The sequence below is a fragment of the Dreissena polymorpha genome, chromosome 1, assembly GCF_020536995.1.
Source record: "Dreissena polymorpha isolate Duluth1 chromosome 1, UMN_Dpol_1.0, whole genome shotgun sequence".
NCBI lineage: Eukaryota > Metazoa > Mollusca > Bivalvia > Myida > Dreissenidae > Dreissena > Dreissena polymorpha.
The window spans coordinates 22235637-22257851 of NC_068355.1; the positions used below are offsets into that span (position 1 = coordinate 22235637).

Consider the following 22215-nt stretch of genomic DNA (forward strand, 5'->3'; position numbering starts at 1 on the left):
ATGATAATTTTATGAATTAGCAAAGATTTAACGAGAAAAACTGAAGTTTAAGTTGAACTCAATTTGCTATAGGAAAACGACGGTAGCCGTTTAGACGTAAGCGGGGTAGCTTACGTCTAATTATTTGGACTAGGGTCTCTATGGCAGCATTGGCATTTGAGTTAGTGTAAAATAACCTCAAACATAAATTGAACGTATACGAAGCCGTCAGTCAATTGAACGCGTATTTGTGTACCGAAGCAACCCACTAGTAGTTTTATCAATAAGAAAAGTAAGAGAATGTTACCTTTTCATCTGGAAACTGTTTATTTTCGTGTTAGATTGGTAGACGATTTCCCGCAAAAGGTTATAAATCTAACCTCCTTTTGAAGAACGTTGCTTACATCTGTTGTGGCTGACCTGGAGAGTTGCGTCTGACCCATCGGAAGCGCGTTGCGCATGCGTAGAGAGGAGACGCCGGGAGCCTGTCCGACTGTTAACGAACGAACACTCAGTGAAATTAGCTTGTGATTATTGTTATTAAATCGTTATATCTTTTAGCACGTGTTAAGTTTTACCTGGATAATAGTAAAGATACATTATTGGCGACGAGGCAAATACTTAAAGAACAGCGGGATTCCGGGTAATTTAGAACTTTTTGCATTTGCCAGTTTGGCAACCACGTGCTATTGAAACATCGTATTTCACAACTGAGATCGTCTAGAGTACGTTCGTCGGTGCAGATCGACCAGCACAGAGTATTTTAAAACAAATTTGAGCCAGTTTGGCAGTATTAATTTGTTTAAGAAGTGTTTCTCTTGAAAAGAAAATTGTTGCTGTGACGTCACGAGTTTATGAGCACACAGGTGAACATGTACTAGCCGTTTTCGCAGTTTGCGGAGGCGCACAGGGGTACGTCGCAGTTTGCGCACAGGGACTTCTCGCATTTGCAGTTTTCGGGGGCACACAGGGTGTTTTTTTGCAGTTTGCAAACAGATACTATGCTGCAGTTGTAAAGACGGAGGGAGTTGAACTTGGCTGTTCGTATACTTCTGACCAGTTTGGTTGGTATGGTGGGCTATTGTTGCAATTAATTAAGTGAACATTGGTTAACAATATTATTCAACATAATTTGGTTTAAATACATCGATTGGACTATTTAGGTAATTTTTATTTGAAAATAAGAATACAATAAGGCGAAAACAATAAAACTCTACTTTCGGTTCAGTTGTGTACCATATAAGGAAAAACTATTGTTATAACGAATCATGAATGGTTTAACGTGGTTATCCGAGTATTCATTCTATATCGGTCTCATCATATTCGCCTTATTGTTTTTCCTAAATAAAAAATGTGGGTTTGAATTCATGACACTTCCCACAAGAGCTCAGTCACACTCAACACGTGATAACGATGATTTAAACTTCTGCAGTGATCCGAACTGTGTAAGATGCAATAAATACACAGAAGTTTTATGCAAGACCCGGAATTGCCTTGAAGATGTATCTGAAAAACAAATAGCTTCTGATATTAAAAGCGGAATCATAAGCGGTAGATATGATGATGAAGAGCAGCAGCCCATTAAAAAAGATAAGAAAAAGCAGTCCAGACAAGATGAAAGGCCCTGTAAGCCCTCAATTTATAGCCAGGGGGTTGAACAGCCGTTGAAGAAACAATTCAGAAGAAATGAGAGCAGTGACTCGGACAATGAATCAGCGGTGCGGGTGGAAAAGAGGCAAAGGGGAAATCACTCCAAGACTTATGATCATTTTAGGCGTCGTCGGTCACAGGATAGGGTATCAGAGGAAGACGACGACAGTGGCTCGGGAAATGAAGACGACAACAGACGGTCAGTTCGTAAACATTCCCGCTACAGTCATGCTCCATCTGGTGGTAGGCCATCACAAAAGCCAAAGCACAGGAATCACTCCAGCGACTCCAGTTCAAGATCAGGGTCAAGACACGGTGTTTCAAGAAGGCGGCATCGTCATGTACAAGGTCGTCACAGGGCAAGGTCATCACAATCAAGGTTCTATTACAGTTCCAGTTCAGAATCTGATAGTTTATCAGAGAATGAATATCACTCTAGAGTCCACGGTGATCCAAGGAGGCAGCCAAAGAACCTACGATATGATGGACGAACCAGTTGGCTGTCATTCAAGCAAAAGTTCAACAGCTATCGGAAAGTCTACAAATGGTCTGATCATGAATGCCGTGATTACCTGAACTGGTGCCTCGAGGGGAAGGCTCTCGATTACTTCACTATTGAGACGCATATGGGAGAAAGTTTTTCTTTCCGTGACATTATGCGAAAGATGGAAAGGCGCTTTGGTTCAAAGGAACTACCTGAGACAAGTAGAGCTAAGTTCCAGCAGGCTACACAGCAACCGGGGGAATCGTTAGAAGATTGGGCGGATAGAGTGTTAACTCTGGCAATACCTGCTTTTAAGGACCTTCCAGATCAGTTTGGTCAAAGGGAGGCAGTTTCAAAGTTCTGTCAAGGTTGTATTGACAGTGAAGCAGGGAAACACGCCTGTTTTGAACGACCACGATCTATTCAGCATGCTGTTGATCTGGTACGACACCATCAGTATGTCACTCAAGTGGTGGATGGCAAGAAGGCTAAGCAATATGATCAAGAAATAGCGGTCAATGCGGTTCAGTCCCCGTGTGATGTGAGATTAGAAAAACTGGAAAAGGCGATCGAGCAGCTGACTTGTAAGTTTGAAGCTAGTTTAGCATCAAACAGTGCAAGAAATAACGAGGATATGACGTTCCCACAGAGGACTTTCAGATGTTTTCATTGTAATGGCAGGGGCCATATAAAAAAGAATTGTAAGGTGTACCAGGAATCCCTTAATTCAACGTCTGAAGGTCAAGTGGCTGAAAAGAGTCCACAGAAGACTAATCTCCAAAGGGCCGGTAGCGAAGGCCAGGCACCGCAGCCCGATGTAGCAAGAGGCCATTTGTTAGTGCCGGTTGAAGTGCAGCAGGATGCTTCATCTGGATTGGCGGCTGAAAAGGAAGGGGGCAAATCCGTGTCAGCAAGTGGAGTGGAGACCATAGCAGTCATGGTTGTGACGGCAGGGTCTTCGTATGTGAATATGTTGGTAGGAGACCGTCAGGTTAGGGCTCGGGTAGACTCTGGAGCGGATATATCTATACTGTCTTCAGCAGTCTATGACCAGTTAGAGCGGAAACCAGGCAAGGTCAGGGAAATCAACATGCAGCTTGCTGATAAGAATTCGGTTCTCAAAGGATTTGTGACACAGCCTTTACACGTACAGCTTGGAAAGCAGTCTTCCAGGGAAGGGGTATGTGTAGCGCCAATCAGTGATGAGATGTTGCTGGGACATGACCTGCTGCGGCACTTCAAGGCATTGATTGATCTGCACTCGGACTGCCTTTTAATCAATGGCGAAAGTATACCTTTGAATACAACATTCAGAGATAAACCGGTGGTAGCAAAAGTTATCATGTTCAAACGAACAGTGGACATAGGTCCGGATCCGGATATCCTGTCAGGAACGCCAATTCCGAGAAAGGGTCATAAAAAGTCATCGACGGCAGTTTGCCCGATGGATGTCAGTTCTTCCAGCGGTGACAAGGTAGAAGCTACTGTTGGGGTCCAAGAGTGTCACTTCTCAGACAAGAAGGCAGAAGGTCATACCGAGTCCTGGGCGGTTGGATGTCTACCTTTGGTAGGGGTCGAGGGCGATCAGTCCGAGGATACAAGTCCTGTTCGGAGTCGCACGACCACCAGAAGAGACGGGGTCGAGGGCGACCAGTCCGAGGATACAAGTCCTTTAAGGAGTCGCACGACCACAAGAAGGGACAGTTTGTCCCAGATCCAGAAGAGCTTGGAGAGCCAGCGCCAGGTGGATAAGTGTACAAGAAACCACACCTGTCGTGTCCCTGGGTGTGACAGCGTGGGGGTTAAATTTGAAAAGGTCCATGCGCCAGCAGTTTACGATAGACAGTTGGCCGATCCAAGCGGCCAGTTAGCTCATGTTTTCAATCGAATGGAATCGGCTAGTCAGCCTGATTCATATCCGTGGGATCCGGGGGGCGAGCCGTTCACTCAGTCGTGTCGGGTGTTGGCTGGAAGTTTTTCCCAACACCCACTTTTGTTACAACAGGAGTGAATTCACGCTCCTTACTTCACTAGGCCCTATCATCGATTTCCGGCGCCAACGGAAGATGGGGATGTGACTGCGATGTTGGCGGAACTTCAGGGGGTGACAACGCAGCACATCCTGAAAGTCACCACGAGAAACGCAGTCAACCTGTCTGATGCGATCTCCACAGGGCAGGTTGCCCTGTAGATCTACCTCGGAAATCGATGGTCCCCAATATACGCCAGTTTGGCAATCCAGGATTGGCACAACAAACCACAACCAGATAAATGGCAGAATATTGTTTCGGGCGGTGGTACCTGGTCCGGGGAGCGGTTCCAACAATAAAGACGGGGGGAGTGTTGTGGCTGACCTGGAGAGTTGCGTCTGACCCATCGGAAGCGCGTTGCGCATGCGTAGAGAGGAGACGCCGGGAGCCTGTCCGACTGTTAACGAACGAACACTCAGTGAAATTAGCTTGTGATTATTGTTATTAAATCGTTATATCTTTTAGCACGTGTTAAGTTTTACCTGGATAATAGTAAAGATACATTACATCTTTAACAAGTAATAATATTTAAGTCGAGACGGCAAGTTGGGTCGGTCTCAACTGAAATGAGATTTGAAGGGATCTTTTCACATATTTTGGCATGTATTAAAGTTCACCATTAAATGCTTTATATTGATCAATTTAAACATTGGATCTAAAAAGCTGCAATAAAAAACTAGAATAATAATAAAAAAAGAAACCCTCAACAGGGCTCGAACCACTGACACCAGGAGTAAAAGTCTAAGGCTTAGACCACACGGGCATCCGTGCTCATAAAATGAATGATGTATTTTATACTTCATATAGCAATCCTCGTAGTGTCACACAATATAACGACAACAACAGAACTATCCAAATTAGTAAATCGTTTCGCGTTGCAACGCTTTATTGTTTTCAGGTTTGTAAATCGTCAAAAGATGCAAATATTGGATTTTTAGAGCATGTTAAATGTTCAGTTTTACCGTTTCCTCACAAATATCATAACTTCAACGAACATTTGCGTATCTGAAACCATTTTTTGTAATTTGTCAAATTACCAAAACGTGAAAAGGCCCCTTAATATTATAATACATGTATAGGTATGTTTAATTAAATGGTGACTGCAAAATTGCGAACCATCTGTTCTTTTTTCTGGGTAGGTTTTATTACGCCACATTTGTTGTGTAATTACATCGTCGATACTCACGTTCGGTGATACCTGCTATTCATCTTGAAATCGGTGTAAGTTGAATTTTGCCTCGCTCTGGAACAACTGGTCTTGATTCAAGTGCGTAAAGCGACGTCCCAGATTAGCCTGTGCAGTCGGTCTGTGATTAGCCTGTGCGGGATTATCTAGAACGAAACTTTACGCACATGCATTAAGCCCCGTTTACCCATAGCGCGGCGCAATTCTAATGGCCGTTTTCAAAAAAGTTTGGGACGTGCGGAAAACGCAACATACCGATTTAATGCAACGGCATTATGAGGTAAGTCTACAAAGGATATATGCTACAAGCACACATCTATACCAAATCCAGATATATTTTCCGATTTGCTATGCGGTTTGTTGGCATTTTGTTCGGTTAACATTTTCTTGTTCAAAGTTTATGTTTAGTGTGTTTACGATCTGATGCTTTATGTAGAATCTAATCGGATTCTTAATACACACAAAAATAAAACATACAAAACTGGGACAACTGGACATAATGCACGTGCTTCCAGCACGTGGGCTAGGTGTGGTTCCATTTTTTTGCACGTGGAAATGTTGAAACGCAATTTAATTCTATTTTTATTTAAATTTAATTATTTTAGGAGGGTTCTTACATAAGGAAAACATAAAATTAATTTACAAAACAATAAAGCTCGTATGAATATTCAGGAGCGCAATCGCGCACTTTGTATTTTACAGACTACCTTTCTCACTTGTTAAAGCGTCTGATCGTCACGGATGAATGATTTTATCGTTAGCTTGCACATATTGTAGTCAAATGATCACATGTGAAATTTCAAATAAATATATTCACTCATTACTGAGCTATGTTAGTTTTAAAAAGTATTGCGTTTGAAAAATCAACAATTGTTGTAAATGGCGATATACATGTTATTCCGATTTAATTTCAATATCATAATTCTAGGTAAATTTTTGCACGAGGAAAACATAACAGTAATGAAAGAAAAACAATATGGCTCGTATGGATATTCAGGAGCGAAACAGTTTAATCGGCATGTTGCAAGCCGGTCAATTATTATGACGTGTAAGTTTATGCGTTTTACTTTTCACATTGTTATTATTTAACGTTGTACGAGTTTGCGAATTTGATCTTTGAAGAAACGTTTTAAATTTGGTAAGTTTTATTTTATTTTTTTCAATTTCAATTTAATTTTCAGGTATTATCAGATATGTGTAGAATTATCCATGGTCGAAATTTCAACACAAGCCGTTCAAAAATAAGGGAGCTATATTGATATGATAAAGTGATGTATTAGAAAAGTCTAAAAAGTGTACTCGAAGGTTGTTGATAGAAACAGGTTGCCTTTATTGTGTGTGTGTTTTCACTGAATATAAATATATGACCAGCACTCTAGGAAAACGGCGCTTAATGCATGTGCGTAAAGTGTTGTCCCAGATAAGACTGTCAGCACTAGCTAATTAGACACAACACCTTCCGCTTAAACTGGATTTTCCTTTTTTAACGAACACTTGCATAACAGCGGAAAGAGTCGTCCCTGATTAGCCTGTGAAGTCCACATCTGGGATTACGCTATACGCAGCATATTCATTAGTCCCCATTTTCAAAGAGTGCGCCTCATTTTTTTTCACCTAGCTCGATTTTGTTCACATAAAAAATGCTATACTTCATTGTAAATCAAATAATAACATATGCATGTCAGAATAGATCGTCATCGCAAAGTATTGTTACGTTACACAATGATATAATGTAGACACGGAACCATTTAAGAAATTTGGAATGTTTACAACTAATCATTAATAAAATAGATGACTAATTAATATATTTAGTCCAAAAGTCTTACGATCATAGTTTTTGCTTGTACATGTAATTGTATTATCCGAAAATATGTAAACATTTTGCCATGAAATGCGAGAATACAATTGAATATATAGCCACGAATTGCTAGAATACAGGTTACATTACTTGAATGAAGGATTATCGTATTGATGTTTACTGTTATTAAACGTGTCTACTACAAAAATTTATTTTTATAATTATTTGTTATATGCTAAAATTTTTACAATAATAACGGGAATATTTATAAAAAAAATACATTCATCAGGAATCAAACTTTGTTCTGGTGAGGTAAATCAATCGCACAGGGCGATTCAGAGGCCTAAAAGTCACTACTAAAATTTCACATTCTACACGCTGTCATTGAAACGCCGGGAGGTCACTCGTTCGCTCCCTTCTGTGGGAGCGTTCTGTCTTCATCTCCCAAAGTCACTGAGTGAAACCAAGAAACGGACTCGAGAGCGTTTCGATAAACCTGGGGTAGTTTACGCAATCGAGCTAAAATACATATGTTTAAACTAAACGCTGTCAGTAATGCAGAATGTATTGTTCTTAAAATTATCGACGAAAAGAGTTACAAATGCTTCATCATTTTATTTATTGTTATTGACTACTATCCATATACGAAGCGATGTCTAGAGTGAAATATATCTACATTTATTTGAATCTATGACTTTCTTTTAGTTATGAAAAAACGTTTTTGGTTTTTAAAAATGCGGTTCCGTCACCAAGGTAATGCCGACATCGAGCCAGGCGCTCATACTTAAGAAAGGCGTACTGACGGAGGATGAAGTGCGACCGACGTCGTCGGGACATTGGCCGGGATCTCAGTGCTCTGTGCCGACAGGTGTGAGGTAATAATGAAAGTGATTCTGATGATGATGCGGATAATGATGGAGATAGTGTTGATGGTGTTGGTTTTGGTGGTGGTGATGATGATGATGATAATGATGATGATGATTATGATTAACGAAATACTACCTCTACTTCAACAACAACAATTACTATCACTATTACTACCGCTGCCGCTGCCGTTGCCGTTACCACTACAATCACCACCACCACTATTACCTCTGTCACTGCTACTTCTAATGCTAATGCTACTATTTCTGCTACTGCTTCTGCTAATGCTAATGCTACTGTTTCTGCTTCTGCTGCTACTACTACTACTACTACTACTACTACTACTACTACTACTACTACTACTACTACTACTACTACTACTACTACTACTACTACTACAACAACTACTACTACTACTACTACTACTACTACAAGTACTACTACTTCTACTACTACTACTACTACTACTACTACTAACACTACTACTACTACTACTTTTACTACTACTACTACTATAACTTCTGCTACCACAACAACAACAACAGTAACATCAACTACTTCTTTTACTATTACTACTGCTACTGCTGCTTTTGCTGCTGCTGTTTTATTTGCATGCTGCTGTTGCTATGTTTATAAATCGGGTCCCCTATGCGCGTTACGTACTAATAACAACTACTAACAACTTAAATACTATATCCAGTGTTATATTGTATCAGTTTAATGTCAGTATAATAACACTCAATCTGCGCTTGTATTTTAATATGTTAATGCTTTTCGTTCCAAGATCAGGTCCCCAGTACGCGTTCCGTACCCCGGTCCACTGCAGCATCGTGACCGTCTACAACTTAAGGCAGGGGCCGGTGGGCGGGGGAGAGACATGCCGGACCCCGACGCTATGCACGCCCTTGGGCGCGAGTCTGCGCAGCTCTTCAAGCATCAACCGCTACCGAGGGGTTACACCAGCATCCTCGCATTCGACCCAGACTCGAAATCTTATCAGGTAACCGAACAACGAAGTGTGCCCGACTCGCAATTTGATAATGACGTCATCATGTTGACGTCATATAGTTGTTATTTCAACGAAATTCCAAAGTTAACTTTTGTTCAAATGTAAAACAAATCGACGAATATGCATAAAATTAAAAAGAAAAGCAATGATGTTCAGCTATACTGAAAACAGATGTTAACATGGTATTATTTTTATATACACATCTAATTTTGGGAGGAAAGGGGAGGGCACAACAAGATTATGACGAGCCTAATTCTCGGAGACGGAAAGCTGATATTTATGTTTATGCATAAAAATCGATCCCAGCTAAGCTTGTGCAGTCCGCAGCTAATCAGTGACTAAACTTTCCGCTATTTTGGATTTTATCGTTAAAACGAATTCTCTTCTGTACGAAAATTAAATTTATGCGGAGAGTGACGTCCCTATTAGCCTTTGCGGACTGCACAGGCTTATCTGAAATGGCATTTTACGCACATGCATTAATCCTAGAATGAGGCCTTAACACGTTTCGGTAAATTGACAAATTAAAACAAAATGCTTCAGATTCGCAAATGTTCGTTGTAGTTATGATATTTGTGCGGACATTAATACTGAACATTTACCATGCTTTAAAATATCCATTATATGCATTGTTTGACGTTAAAAACCTGAAAATTATAAAGCGTTGCAACGTGAAACAATTGAATAGTTTGTTGGGGTCGTTATATTTTGTGATACAACGAGGATTCACTACCCAATGTATGAGCGCGAATGGCCGAATTGTCTATGCGATAGCATTTTACGCCAGGGACCAGTGTTGCGAGCCCAGTTGGGGGTTACTTTTTTCTTTCTTTAATTTTATTATTTTCTTGTACTGGAGCTTTTTAGATCCAATGTATACATTTAGCAATATAAAGCATTTAATGACAAACGTCATAACATGCCAAAAATCTGTGAAAAGGCCCCTTTAACACTCTTACCTTACTAAAGCACAATTTCTATTCTCAAAGTGGCGTGCGCAGGGCGGGTCTGGTTCCTCCATGAAAGTTGATAAAGTGGACAGCCGGCCCACTTCCGGTCGGTGTAGGCCCTTTACCGCCGGGCCTGACAGATCGTCCATCTCTGCAAAGGTAAATGGTCGGTAATTGAATACAGCCCGTCTTATAAAACATCATACGATACATATTTTAGCCCTGGGAAAACCGGCCTTAATGCATGTGCGTAAAGTGTCGTCCCATATTAGCCTGTGCAGTTCGCTGGATGTTCGCTAATTATTTTACTGCCATTTAACAAAACAATCAGAAAGTGTCGTCCCATATTAGCCTGTGCAGTTTGCTGGATGTTCGCTAATTATTTTACTGCCATTTAACAAAACAATCAGAAAGTGTCGTCCCAGATTAGCCTGCTTGAACTGTACATGCTTATCTTGGACGACACTTGAGTTGACGTGCACAAAAAGCCCCTTTTTCCGAGCGGGTTTTATCTTGTTAGTTACGGTGCAATTTTTGATGAAGTACAATAACACGTCTTAACCTCTTTGATAACTTTTCTTTCAATAATTCTATTAAATTCCTATCAATAGTTTACATTCCCTTTATTTAAGAATAATATTTATGATTGATGTCTATTAACGGTGAGTATACAATTAAGCCGTCACTGTAATTGTCCGTACAATATTTGATATGACATGACCGAGGTACCTTTTGAACACCTAAGGAAATTTCGTAATTTTAATAATAAATGTGCTTCTGTTTATTTTGCTGGTTCGTTTTGATGGGGCACATTTGACAATTGTGTTATGAAGAATCTTTGGATTGCGCAAAGCTTTCGAATTAAAACACTGAATTAAGTCGTATGCCTGCTTCGCCGTTCCCCTTCAGAAATCGGCGCATACCTTGTAATTTAGACAATCTCGACATGTTCATATTCAGATATGTCACTGGTTCCCAGCATGTTTCAGTTCAAAACATTGCCTTTCTTATAAAAAAACAACAACATGCGATGACGTCATTTTTATCGATTATTATTTCCTGACAACTATTTTTTGTTTCAATAAGTACAGCAAGTACGGCTCTAGACAACTTTAATGACATACGTTATAGGCTGTTGATTGCAAATAATATACATGCATTCTAACCGCTCACAATTAAAAAAAAACACGACAAGCACGAAGCAGCTTTCGATCAGCAAACAGGAAATAACCGCTGCGATTACTTTATTCAGTCAGTCTGTAGGATTTGTCGCAATTGATTGAGCGATATATAAAACTAAACATAATAACTTACAGATAAATTATACTGTTTAGTGCAGACAATTACAAGTAAATAAATAAAATACTGCAATGTTCATACATTTCATTGTTTTGTATATTTTGACTTCCCAGTTATTATGCAAACTCGACGGTATAACAAACACCAATATACCTTACTTTGTTATCACGATTTTGTGATTATAAAAACTATGTTTGGGGAAGTAAGCTGACATTTCAGCAGCCAATCAGTCCTTTCCAGTACCAAAAGTTACTCGCTCTTGGTTTTCGGCCTAGTACCCTTTTGCTGGACCCGGACTGCGTGCATGACGCCACCAGCCACCATGCGCCGCGATCCCGGAGAGAGAGCCCACAGAAACCGGACGCACATAGCGGGACCGCGGCACGGGGCGCTGTTGATCAGAGATGTAAGTATTACGTGTCATAAGTCAATGTTTGCTGTTCGCTATAAATCTTTCACACGGTATTCTATGGGGTGTTTGTGTATCGTTTGTTCGCTATCAGGTGATCGCCAGATCTATGTTGAGATCACTTTTCTATCCATCGGATGCTAGGCAGGAAATATAACTGCAAAAACAAACTTCCCTTTTTCCCATCCCCGATGAAAATTAACATGCCTCGTTCTTGGAATTCTAGGCCCCATGTTAATCCGCCTAACCTCGATTTTCGTTAAGATGACACTTCATTTTAAACACAAATTTCCTTTAAAGCGGATTGAATTTCTTAACATAAAAAACAACAACAACCGAATAATTCTAAACCGTTATATAGTCCGTTATATAGTCCAATTAAACTACATTCTGAAAAGAATATATTTAATGAAATTTTTAAAATAAAATTTACAATTGTATTAATAATCGTCAAAAGAAAATAGATGTAATGTTTTAATAAAACCAGTTCCAAGTGAGTGTCAAATGTATCAAATATTAATTACCTTAAACCATTGTTATTATACGAAAATTACCTCTGTCAACGATGACGCCTTGTAATTTCATTAATAATAAATTATCAACTCATGCTTGATGTCGTTATTTTTAACAAAATGAGTTCCACGTGCACGAAAATGTTTTGACAGCTGAGCACAAGAGCTAATCGTAACATTATTTTAAAAATTAACTGTGGTCATTGTCGGCTCGGTTACTACTCAAATGTACCCCGGGTACTCTTAAGTATACTTAAATGTACCCCGGGTACGGAAAACATACTGAAACGTAACGTTGAATTCTAACGCTAAATTTGTTGTTCTCGGCTATTTTAGTCAAATAAACAATATTCATATTTATGTCAATATCCTGTGAAATGGCATAAATATTATCGAAACTCCAACTCAAAAAAGCATGTTGAGGCAGGTTTTGTTCAAAGAGATGGTTTTTTTTCGTATTTTGTAGCGCGTTTTACGACATCGAATTTTGGGCGGGAATAAATTTTCTCAATTGGTCTAAATTTTCCGGATACGTGTTAGTATATTTTCCGTAGCCGGGGTACATTTGGTATACTTATGAGTACCCGGGGTACATTTAAGTAGTATCCGAGCCGAATGTGACCAATCGAGCCTTAAAAGAGGAAATGCATTTTTTCTCTTTTAACGCAAGTATTTGAAATAATCTCACGTTTTTTTCCCACGCGTTACCATTTAATATGTTTGCACCATGTTGATAAATGCCCGCCACTTTAAATCGTATGACCGTTTTTTCTTTAACAATTTAGTTACATATGTATTTTATTTCCTGTTTTATGTCCCTTAAGCCGGTCCCGCCCTCCCGGTTTCAGTGACGCGGCAACGCCGGATGATCAAGCTTGCCCGGACGCGAATGTAATGCGCAGTGACAACATCGACCGGATCGCCCCCAGTCTGCACATGCGCAGTGACAACATCGACCGGATCGCCCCAAGTCTGCACATGCGCAGTGACAACATCGACCGGATCGCAACAAGTCTACACACGCGCAGTGACACAGCGACCGGATCGCACCAAGTCTGCACACGCGCAGTGACAACATCGACCGGATCGCCCAAAGTCTGCACATGTGCAGTGACAACATTGACCGGATCGCCCCTAGTCTGCACATGCGCAGTGACACAAACACCACCCAGTCGGCCGAACGCCGCAGTTTTCAGTTTCCGGAACAACGAAAACGTGTCCCACTCGGAGGTAAAATTGTAAGACTCCACTTGCACGACGCATTGTGTGACATTCTATGTCGACTTTTTTTATTATTTTCGCAAACAACGTAACTTATTTAGAAACTGTACCTTATAAGTTGTGTGATGTTAGTGAATACAAAGAACTCAAGTTGTATCTACCAGCTACTGATACTATAACAGACGTTCGATTGGTCATTGTCGGCTCGGATACTACTTACATGTAAAAAAACAAGAATACAATTTAAAAAAAGGAAAAAAAGTAATTATCAACAGGGCTCGAACCCTGACCCCTGGAGTCACGGAGTAAAAAGTCTCCCGCCTTGACCACTCGACCATCAACGCTCATGATGAAAGCGGATGTATCTTTTACCTATATAAGCAATCCTCGTAGTTTCCCAAAAATCTGTTGGACGGCCCCTTTAAAATAATCGGTAGCGCGTTTTACGACATCGGATTTTGGGCGAGAATCCAACACGGGTACAGTCTAATATCGACCGGGTACGATTAAGTATTTTCCGTACCCGGGGTACATGTAAGTATACTTAAGATACCCGGGGCACATGTAAATAGAACCCGAGCCGACAATGACCAATCAAGCATAATTGACACTCGATTGGCCAATTTAGACTGTACACGTGTATTATTCCCGCCCAAAATTCGATGTTGTAAAACGCGCTACGGATTCGAAACTAAATTCTCTTTAAAAAAACTTCTTATCATGCTTTTAAGGAAGAAGTTTCGATAATATAGAGGCTATTTTACAGAATATTGACATAAATATGAATATAATTAATTAAAAAAAAATAGCAGACTACGATCAATTAAGGCTCGATTGGTCATTGTCGGCTCGGGTACTACTTACATGTACCCCGGGTACTCTTAAATATACTTACATGTACACCGGGTACGGTAAATATACTAAAACGTACCCGGGAAATATGACGTTAAATCGGTCGTTGTCGGTTATTTTTTTTATATTAAATTATATTCACATTTATGTCAATTTTCTGTAAAGTGGCCTCTATATTATCGAAACTCATACTCAAAAAGCATGTTGATGCAGTTTTTATTTAAAGAGAAGTTTGTTTAAGATAATCGGTAGCGCGTTTTACGACATCGGATGTTTTTGCGGGAATACAACTCGGGTACAGTCTAATATCAACCAGGTACGATTAAGTATATTTACCTCACCCGGGGTATATGTAAGTATACTAAAGAGTACCCGGGGTACATGTAAGTAGTACCCGAGCCGACAATGACCAATCGAGCTCAATTAAGCGTAAGGATTCCCGGGCACGTGTTATTTTATTTACCGTACCCGGGGTACATTTAAGTAGTACCAGAGCCGACAATTACCAATCGAGCACAAGTGACACAAATCATAACATGTATTATAATTGCAAAGACGGACCTTGATTAAATATTTCCGTCGTACTACGTAAATAAAAAATGTCTATAAATAAACTACATATGTACTAGGTAACTGCAATTACAACTGTTGCTTCTGCTAGTACTGCTTGTATTACTCATATTAATAATTATTAGGAAAAATAAATAAAGAATGCTTGTACAACAACAATCAGTACAACTATAATACTACTTTTACTGCGTTTAACGCTTTTGCTGCTATTACTACTTCTACTACATCTATAACTACTACTTATCAAACCACGAACAGGTGCAGTACCTAATACAGACTCAACTCGACGTTCATGTCCGAAGTATCCAGTTCGATCCCCTCGATATCCGGTCGGCGCGACCCGGGGTCAACTCCCGCTGGGTCGTCGAATTTTGTACTACAGCGGATATGGCAAAAGCTATACAGTCGGGGCTTCAAGTGGGCACGGACCGGCTGGTGTTCTACCCGCATGACGTCACTACACGCGAAACCGCGGCCAATAGAAACTACATGGAGGTTGTTAACGCTCATGCAGTGATAGCGGCGTCTGCTGATAACGCAGTTCGCGGGAAACTTAAAAACGCAGTTTCCAGCGGTCGACGTCACTCACGACCTTAAAGATACTATGAAGATATGAGCTAATTGGAATTGACTTTGAAACCATGTCATCATGCTAATTTGTGTCGTTTGGTATATGTACCTTAGCACTTACCAATAATGACTCGATTTTTTGAGTCAGCTTAAGATTCAAGAGGGATAATTTCATTACCACTATTTTAATTCAACCATCCACATACATTAAGGCACATATACGCTTCCTTTTTTTTTAGTTTCAGTTTTTGTTTGTTTTGAATACTGTGAATATAATACATGTATTGATAATAATAACTTATTGATTCATTTCCAACTTAAAACACAAAATTATATCATGTATACATGAAACAGATTTAGAACAAATATAAATAACTTTCATTTCCAGATATTTTAGTTTAAGGCCCTTTCTTATCAAATAAGGTCAGACAAATTGTGTGGTCGGACGTAGCAACTGACAGACAGACACGATGATGGACAGAGGGCTAGCCTAAAGCCACCAATATCAGAATACCTTTCTGAACACAAAGTCGTGTGGTTTTGGATCCATACTAACAAAACAATTTATGTGATTTTGTAACATTATATACAATACACAAACATGACAGGACACACATATATGTAATATTAATACTATAAAATAGCATGTTAAGTATATCTGCAAAACGAGATTTTGGTACAAAATATATATTTATATCTAATTATGTACCATAATATCTTTTCCTTTGGTATCTAAACCATAAGCCATACATACCAATGTGTTTACACCCTATAACGAGAGCGCCGATGGCGCTGAAAGCATAGTTGCAAGATAGAGGGAAGTTGCTGCTGAAGTAAATGTTACGGTCAAAATATACTAAATAGTTTCCTCATATGTTTCGATGTAAAAGCGACAACTTTGAGCGAAAATAAATACAACATTTTGCACATAGAGACCCCCATAACCATACCTTTTCTTGACGGGCATTCTTAGCTGAATCGATTTAAGCAATAAAAAAGATTTGTCATGTTCAAACCAAAAACTATTTCGACTCAAATCAAAATCGACTGTTTTTGCGCCTTTTTTTCGGCCGTTTTCTAGTGGATTGTAACCTTTTGCAGTGCCATTTTTTACTTTAATCTCCAACTTTATCCTATTTCAGGGATTAAGTAGTGAACACCTATGCTTACCCTATCAATATATCCAAACGATAAAACCAGAACAAAGTGTATAACATGCCTTCGAGGAAAATATGATGATTTGTTTAGAAAGTACAGCCCTTCATGATTCGATTATTTAGTATATTGTAGCCTTAACGATTGCTGACATCACGAGTCGCCCCCCTTGTTAACAAAATGCTCTATTTTTAGAAACGGGAATTCCAAATAGTGACGAATGTGAATGGTTACAAAATGACATAACTATGAAAATAAATACGTAGAATTACATTATTTCACGCATACCATTATGCAACCATCCGTTTTCTTTTCCGACTTGATACATTTACAGCTTTCAATTTAATATTTTACAGACACAGCACTCGTCCAGAATTCGCGCGAATCCATTAAATCCGATGCCACATTTAAACCGTTAACTCTACTCGTAACGTTAATTTCTGGCTCAAAGTAAATCATTTTAACTTCAATTAACACATCTCTATTACTTTTAAACTCTACTTCATCAAATCCATAGAAAGGCACGTCAGAATCCATGTCATAAATCAGAAAACATTCATCGTACTCCGCCATTTTTTACACATTTTCAAAGAATAAAAGTGCTTTATACCCCACTTCCTGCTGAGAATATGTTTTAATTTCTATTTATAATTAACCGATGAAATGTTACATATACTTAAACCAGGGCCGTATGAATTCAGTTATGTAAACATTTGACCTCTGACAGAACAGTAAACGAAGGAAATAGAAATTGGGATCCCATAGAAATTAGGTGTGAGGTCACTATCAACAAGAACAGAATTGTTTTACGAACGAAATTTGTTTTAGGTTATAAGAAGATTTTTTGACATAAAACGGTCTTAGAAAAATTCACTAAAAACGGTGTCAGCAATATTCTTCGAAGAAAACGTTAGAAAAACGTTTCCCCCCAAAAATTGTAAGAATTACCATATACTAAATTAAATAGATATTTCGTCTGATTTTTGATCAGGTAAGGCTTCATAAAGGGTAACCGACCGATGTGGATTTTCAAAATGTGGTATATACCATAAGCATAGGTGCAAGCACCTATGCTAAAAATAACAATATATATCACACCATCTACAAAATACTCTTCTCTCATTGGCTGTTTGACGTCACATGATGAACCCATATATTCTATATGGTGTCAGTTGACTATATGGGGCAGTAGAAATATAATAATACTGGTTATATATAACCATAATTGTTAATTTAATGAGTTTGGAAAGTAGTTGGGGTGATATAATTGTTACAGGGTTAGTAACTGACCCGATACGGGATAAACGGTTCCGTGGAAAACCTTCGGTCTCGCCCCGAAATGGTTTCCACAGAACCGTATATCCCGTATCGGGTCCGTAACTAACCCTGTATCTACGCCCCGATATGGTTTTCCACAGACCCGTATATCATGTATCGGGTCAGTACCTAACCCTTTAACTACGCCCCGATATGGTTTTCCACAGAACTGTTTATCCCGTATCAGGTGTGTAACTAACCCTGTAACTACGCCCCGATATGGTTTTCCACAGAACTGTATTTCCCATATCAGGTCAGTAACCAACCCTTTAACTACGCCCCGATATGGTTTTTCACAGAACCGTTTATCCCGTATCAGGTGTGTAACTAACCCTGTAACTACGCCCCTATATGGTTTTCCACAGAACCGTATATCCCGTAGCGGGTCCGTAACTAACCCTGTAATTCCGCCCCGATATGGTTTTCCACAGAACCGTATATCCGGTGTGTAACTAACCCTGTAATTACGCCCCGATATTGTTTTCCACAGAACCGTATATCCCGTATCGGGTGTGTAACCTACCCTGTAACTACACCCCGATATGGTTTTCCACATACCCGTATCGGGTCAGTACCTAACCCTGTAACTACGCCCCGCTATGGTTTTCCACAGAACCGTATATCCCGTATTGGGTGTGTAACTAACCCTTTAACTACGCCCCGATATGGTTTTCCACAGAACCGTATATCCCGTGTGTACCTAACCCTGTAACTATAAATACACACTCTGGGGAAACAGGTCTTAATGAAAGTGACAAGTGGTTTCCCAGTCAGGATACTTTCCGCGTCAATTGTATCAAAATTAAGACTAAAAATGTTGCCCCTGGTTAGCCTGTACGGACTGCACTGGATAATCTGGCACTTCACTTTACGCTGTACGGACTGCACAGGATAATCTGGCACTTCACTTTACGCTGTACGGACTGCACTGGATAATCTGGCACTTCACTTTACGCTGTACGGACTGCACTGGATAATCTGGCTCTTCACTTTACGCTGTACGGACTGCACTGGATAATCTGGCACTTCACTTTACGCTGTACGGACTGCACTGGATAATCTGGCACTTCACTTTACGCTGTACGGACTGCACTGGATAATCTGGCACTTCACTTTACGCTGTACGGACTGCACTGGATAATCTGGCACTTCACTTTACGCTGTACAGACTGCACTGGATAATCTGGCACTTCACTTTACGCTGTACAGACTACACTGGATAATCTGGCACTTCACTTTACGCTGTACGGACTGCACTGGATAATCTGGCACTTCACTTTACGCTGTACAGACTGCACTGGATAATCTGGCACTTCACTTTACGCTGTACGGACTGCACTGGATAATCTGGCACTTCACTTTACGCTGTACGGACTGCACTGGATAATCTGGCACTTCAATTTACGCTGTACGGACTGCACTGGATAATCTGGCACTTCACTTTACGCTGTACGGACTGCACTGGATAATCTGACACTTCACTTTACGCTGTACGGACTGCACAGGATAATCTGGCACTTCACTTTACGTACATGCATCAAGCCCAGTTTTTCCCAGAGCCAGGCTCAAATGAACAATTCAAACTTGTCCCTCAACATTGTTTCATTCATAAAATCGTACATAAAAAACAAACACAAATAATTACAATCACAAGAAAAGAACACTAGCTGTGATTATTTGATAAAGTAAAACTCTTTGGTTGCTCACTTGTCAAGATTCCCAAATAAAAAGCAATAGATACAAAACACTTGTTGGAAATGGTGAGCTATGCAATTCATTATGAATATAAGTTACCCCATATATTTTACCGCAATGAAGAAAGTGGGCATTATACACATATTGATACAGGAAAGTTTATTTATTTACCTAATTTAAGAAGAGGTAAATTGCTGAATATGTGATTTATCAATTTTATTATAATAGCACACCAAGCAATAATCTAAAGAAAAATATATGGATGAAAATAATACTTATACTTGTATCAAACAGGGCTAGAATAATTTGTATTTTGTAAAAACTACTGAATTGCGGCAAGGTTTAGCATTTGATAATATCTACTTTTATCATTCCAAAAAATAATTGCCAAAAGGACGAACAATATACGTGGGTTTCAATTCCTCAAAATGCTCTATACAATATTTATTTTTGGCAATATTTTGGGTTTAATGACATAATGAGAAATAACAACCATAGCCAACCAACTATTTTCTTTACATATCTTACTAGCTTGATTAGTAAATAGCAGAAGCATTAACATGTCATCAACTGTTTAGGTATAAATATATTAATATTGCTCTGGAAGAAAAGGCGTAATAATGGGTGTGTAAAGCGTCGTGCCATATGAGCCTACGCAGTACGCACAGGCTATTTAGGGACGAAACTTTCCCTTAGACAGTATTTTGCTAAGAGGCTTCCTTACAAAAAAACTTAACATATATTACGGAATAACTGACACTGCCTTCAAATTCATATAAGATTCATGTTAATATGTACAAGCTATTGCAATAAATGGAATGTTCATGAACCATATTGGCAAGTCTCTAGCCGCTCGCACAGGTGTTGGGGGCATTGCCTATTCACTAAAACACTATCAATCACTTTGACAACATGAACAAACAAAAATATGATATATACGATCATATATAATATATCACAATTTCTTTTTGTCATGGTCATAAAAATGTTATTTTATGACATATTGAGAGTGTTTTAATGACTCGGTTACGCGCCAAACACCTGCGGTGGCTTGGTATGGTGAACAAAATACAAAACAAAACAATGATCAGTCAACAAATAATATCCTTAATAAGGGCAAGAAATCACCATCCAGCTTGAGACTTAAGCAGGGCTCTGGAATAATTTGGCTAAATGCAAAAGCATTTAAGTGTCGGCCCAAATAAGCCTGTGCACTTTGCACAGTCTTAACAGGGATGACATTTTCCGCTTTCATGATTTTTTTTTGTTTAAACAAAAAATATAATCCGTGCAGAAAGCATCTTTCCTGAAAAACCTGTGCCGTCTTGTGACGACACTAAACAAACAATGCATTAAGCCTGTGCAGTCCTGAGACGACACTAAACACACCATGCGTTAAGCCTGTGCAGTCCTGTGACGACACTAAACACACCATGCGTTAAGCCTGTGCAGTCCTGTGACGACACTAAACACACCATGCATTAAGCCTTTGCAGTCTAGGGACGACACTAAACACACAATGCATGAAGCATGTGTAGTCCTGGGACGACCCTAAACACACAATGCATTAAGCCTGTGCAGTTCTGGGACGACACTAAACACACCATGCATTAAGCCTGAGCAGTCCTGAGACGACACTAAACACACCATGCGTTAGGCCAGTGCAGTCCTTGGACGACACTAAACACACCATGCGTTAAGCCTTTGCAGTCTAGGGACGACACTAAACACACCATGCGATAAGCCTGTGCAGTCCTGTGACGACACTAAACACACCATGCGTTAAGCCTGTGCAGTCCTGTGACGACACTGAACACACCATGCGTTAAGCCTGTGCAGTCCTGGGACGACCCTAAACACACCATGCGTTAAGCCTGTGCAGTCCTGGGACGACCCTAAACACACCATGCGTTAAGCCTGTGCAGTCCTGTGACGACACTAAACACACCATGCGTTAGGCCAGTGCAGTCTAGGGACGACACTAAACACACCATGCGTTAAGCCTGGCAGTCCTGGGACGACCCTAAACACACCATGCGTTAAGCCTGTGCAGTCCTGAGACGACACTAAACACACCATGCGTTAAGCCAGTGCAGTCCTGTGACGACACTAAACACACCATGCGTTAAGCCTGTGCAGTCCTGGGACGACACTAAACACACCATGCGTTAAGCCTGTGCAGTTCTGTGACGACACTAAACACACCATGCGTTAAGCCTGTGCAGTCCAGGGACGACACTAAACACACCATGCGTTAAGCCTGAGCAGTCCTGGAACGACACTAAACACACCATGCGTTAAGCCTGAGCAGTCCTGGGACGACACTAAACACACCATGCGTTAAGCCTGTGCAGTCCTGAGACGACACTAAACACACCATGCGATAAGCCTGAGCAGTCCTGGGACGACACTAAACACACCATGCGTTAAGCCTGTGCAGTCCTGGGACGACCCTAAACACACCATGCGTTAAGCCTGTGCAGTCCTGTGACGACACTAAACACACCATGCGTTAGGCCAGTGCAGTCTAGGGACGACACTAAACACACCATGCGTTAAGCCTGGCAGTCCTGGGACGACCCTAAACACACCATGCGTTAAGCCTGTGCAGTCCTGAGACGACACTAAACACACCATGCGTTAAGCCAGTGCAGTCCTGTGACGA

At 40.2% G+C, this 22215-nt stretch overlaps 2 protein-coding genes across 4 annotated transcripts in view; both read left to right on the forward strand.

Annotated features, from left to right (window-relative positions):
• The window catches only part of LOC127874091 (uncharacterized), a 331818-nt gene extending 315945 nt beyond the window's left edge, over nucleotides 1–15873 (forward strand). The window contains exons 1-5 of one of the 3 annotated variants that reach the window (XM_052418224.1): nucleotides 8857–8991; nucleotides 9990–10109; nucleotides 11525–11655; nucleotides 13019–13400; nucleotides 15072–15873. In XM_052418224.1, the coding sequence (XP_052274184.1) occupies nucleotides 13065–13400; nucleotides 15072–15410 (675 nt within the window). In that variant the 5' untranslated portion in view covers nucleotides 8857–8991; nucleotides 9990–10109; nucleotides 11525–11655; nucleotides 13019–13064 and the 3' untranslated portion in view covers nucleotides 15411–15873. Of the gene's footprint in view, nucleotides 1–8856; nucleotides 8992–9989; nucleotides 10110–11524; nucleotides 11656–13018; nucleotides 13401–15071 lie in introns of those variants that run through there. The other 2 variants (XM_052418233.1, XM_052418214.1) reach the window with 2 other exon arrangements.
• LOC127874028 (uncharacterized) lies at nucleotides 437–4607 on the forward strand. Its single transcript, XM_052418134.1, has one exon. The coding sequence runs from the start codon at nucleotides 1248–1250 to the stop codon at nucleotides 4122–4124; it is 2877 nt and encodes a 958-aa protein (XP_052274094.1). The 5' UTR covers nucleotides 437–1247; the 3' UTR covers nucleotides 4125–4607.
• Nucleotides 15874–22215: the final 6342 nt, after the last annotated feature.

Excerpts from the sequence above, each read along its gene's own strand:
- LOC127874028 (XM_052418134.1), top strand. The coding sequence starts at position 1,248 with ATGAATGGTTTAACGTGGTTATCCGAGTATTCATTCTATATCGGTCTC.